This window comes from Austrofundulus limnaeus, unplaced genomic scaffold (assembly GCF_001266775.1).
Source record: "Austrofundulus limnaeus strain Quisiro unplaced genomic scaffold, Austrofundulus_limnaeus-1.0 Scaffold876, whole genome shotgun sequence".
Taxonomy (NCBI): domain Eukaryota; kingdom Metazoa; phylum Chordata; class Actinopteri; order Cyprinodontiformes; family Rivulidae; genus Austrofundulus; species Austrofundulus limnaeus.
This window is the reverse complement of record NW_013953278.1, coordinates 114,476-116,816: the sequence shown is the minus strand read 5'-3', so window position 1 is coordinate 116,816 and position 2,341 is coordinate 114,476. Positions and strand designations below refer to the sequence as shown.

The following is a 2,341-nucleotide window of genomic DNA, read 5'->3' as shown; positions in this document are numbered from 1 at the left end:
CATTTGAAATATATGAGTTTGTATGTAATGTATGAATATAATATACAAGTTTCAATTTTTAAATGGAATTACTGAAATAAATCTACTTTTTCATGATATTCTAATTTTATGACCAGCACCTGTAGATTTAAACCATCAGCTCTTCAGTTTTTAAAGAAAAATCATTAAACTCAGTCTTACAGGAGGTAAATAACACATTCAGCTGATTTATTGAAGTGACAGGAAGTGGTTACAACTTTAAACACAACTTTTATTTAAATTATTTAAAGATAAATATTAAGCTCTTGTTACAGATATTAAACTTAAACGTGTTGTGCGACTCTTCACACTGTTGATCTTTTTTCACAGTTATTGTGCTGTTTTATTTGTTCATATATGGAAACATTCAGCTCTTTCATGTGAGGCCTGCTATGACTTCATATTTCAGCTTTTTATACCTTTAGCTGTTTCACCTTTTTAGCCTCTTTTTTCCCGTTGAAAATGAATGGAGCTGTTTTCAACAAGCTTAAAATCCTTTAAAATGTTTCTAAATATTTACAGCACGTTTTGTTCTGGTTGTGTTCTTTTCCATGTTTTTGTGTTAATTTTAGCTACTTTTTTACTCATTTTTTTCTATTTCAGCTAAAATTCTGCTTCTTCCTGTTATTCTTCTGCGTTTTTCAACTTTTTCCTGCTACTTTGTGCTTTTTATGCTTCTCACAGATGCTTTCTGCCATATTCAGCTATTTGCTGAAATTTTAGCTAATGTTTAGCTGCCATTAGCTAAAGTTAGCTTTTCTAACCTAAAAACACATTTTTTGGTCGTTATTACAAATTTTTTTGACTGAGTTCAGCAAATTTTTGTTCCTTATGCTAATTAAATAATTACCAGCTTCTTTTTAGCTGTTTTACTGAAAATTTTAGCTGTTTCAGTTATTTTACTAGAAATGATCACTTTTATGTAATTTTCTGCTCTTTTTTTCTCTTTTTTCAACTATAATTATTTCAACTAGGTGCTAATTTAAAATTGTGTCTGCCTTTTTTTAGCTTATTTTATGCTAATTTTAGCCATTTTATGCTACTTTAGCTATAGATCTGCTTCTTTCTGCTATTCTTCTGATTTTTTTTCTACTTTTTATTCTTCTTTCTGCTACCAAGTGCTATTTATGCTTCTTAAAGATGTTTTCAGCTATATTCAGCTATTTTAGCTCTTAGCTTTTAGCTGTTTTCTGTTTGTGCTCCTTTTTACTGTTTTTCTGCTAAGTTTTTGCTTCTTTCAGCTTTTCTAAGTGAGCTCACATTAACTCTGTTCCTGTTAAATATTTTCAGCATGAAGCATTCACACTAGCATTTTCACAGGAAATACAATTTCTCCAGTTTAAATAAAATTCAACAAACATAAGCTTTAAATTTAAATCAGATTTTAAAATTTAACAGTTGATCCAAAAAGAGGCTGTAAAAGTTGGATACATCCTTCCCAGCCTGTGACCTGGAGGTATGGAAATAAATTGKGATGTAGAGGTTTAAAATGTTAGAAATAAAATCACGTTTCTGCAGATAAATTATAAAAYCCAACATTAATCTCTCTGTTTGATATAAAATCTGTTTTTGTTTTGTGTTAAACCTCATTATGTTGAGTCGTTTCATAAAGTATTGATCTTTGCTGCCAAAATAGCTTTAATTAACTGATTACAGTGGTTTTATAATTAAAACAGTGGTTTTATGGGTGTGTTTAGTCATAGAAGGAGTTTTGTGTTTCAAGGTGGACGAGGAGGAAGAGGAGGGTCAGACGGTGAAGCTGTCCAAATTGAATGGAGTGAGGAAGACTGAGGATGAGGAGGACAGGAGAGAGATGATCACTCCTGCTCTGAGAGAAGCTCTGACCAAACAAGGTGAGGAGAAAACGTTTCCRAACCGTACCTGGAGGGTGACGAGGAGAGATTCAGTGTGGCAGGAGCGTTTTCAGCCAGCACCTCCCACTGTGGCCTTACACAAGCCCTCTATAAATAGACGCTCCCAGCAGGACGTCAGCCGTTTGACCAAAGCCTGACCTGCTTCATGGTTCTGCTGGCTGCAGGCCGTCCCAGCAGGTGCTGTCTTTTAGTCAAGAAGAAGAAACACGAGGTTTGGAGCTGGTTTCACAGGATTCAGTCTCTTTCTGAAGCTCCTCCACTGCAGCCAGCAAAGTTTGAACAAACTGCTGCCATCAGCAGAGCTCACCACGCTACAGCTTTACGTTTGTACTGGTTTTCAACCAGAGAGAGACGCTTTAATAAAAAATAAATAAATAAGGTCGTATTCAGACCTGATAATTTGCTCCGCTTTAAACGAATCAGAGTTTGTTTCCAGCGTTGGTCCGGAC

At 34.6% G+C, this 2,341-nt stretch overlaps 1 protein-coding gene across 1 annotated transcript in view; it reads left to right on the top strand.

Annotated features, from left to right (window-relative positions):
- The window catches only part of tyw1 (tRNA-yW synthesizing protein 1 homolog (S. cerevisiae)), a gene marked incomplete in the record, with an annotated part of 43,161 nt that overhangs the window by 13,519 nt on the left and 27,301 nt on the right, over nt 1-2,341 (top strand). The window contains 1 exon segment of the mRNA XM_014029260.1: nt 1,742-1,871. Within this exon segment, the coding sequence (XP_013884714.1) occupies nt 1,742-1,871 (130 nt within the window).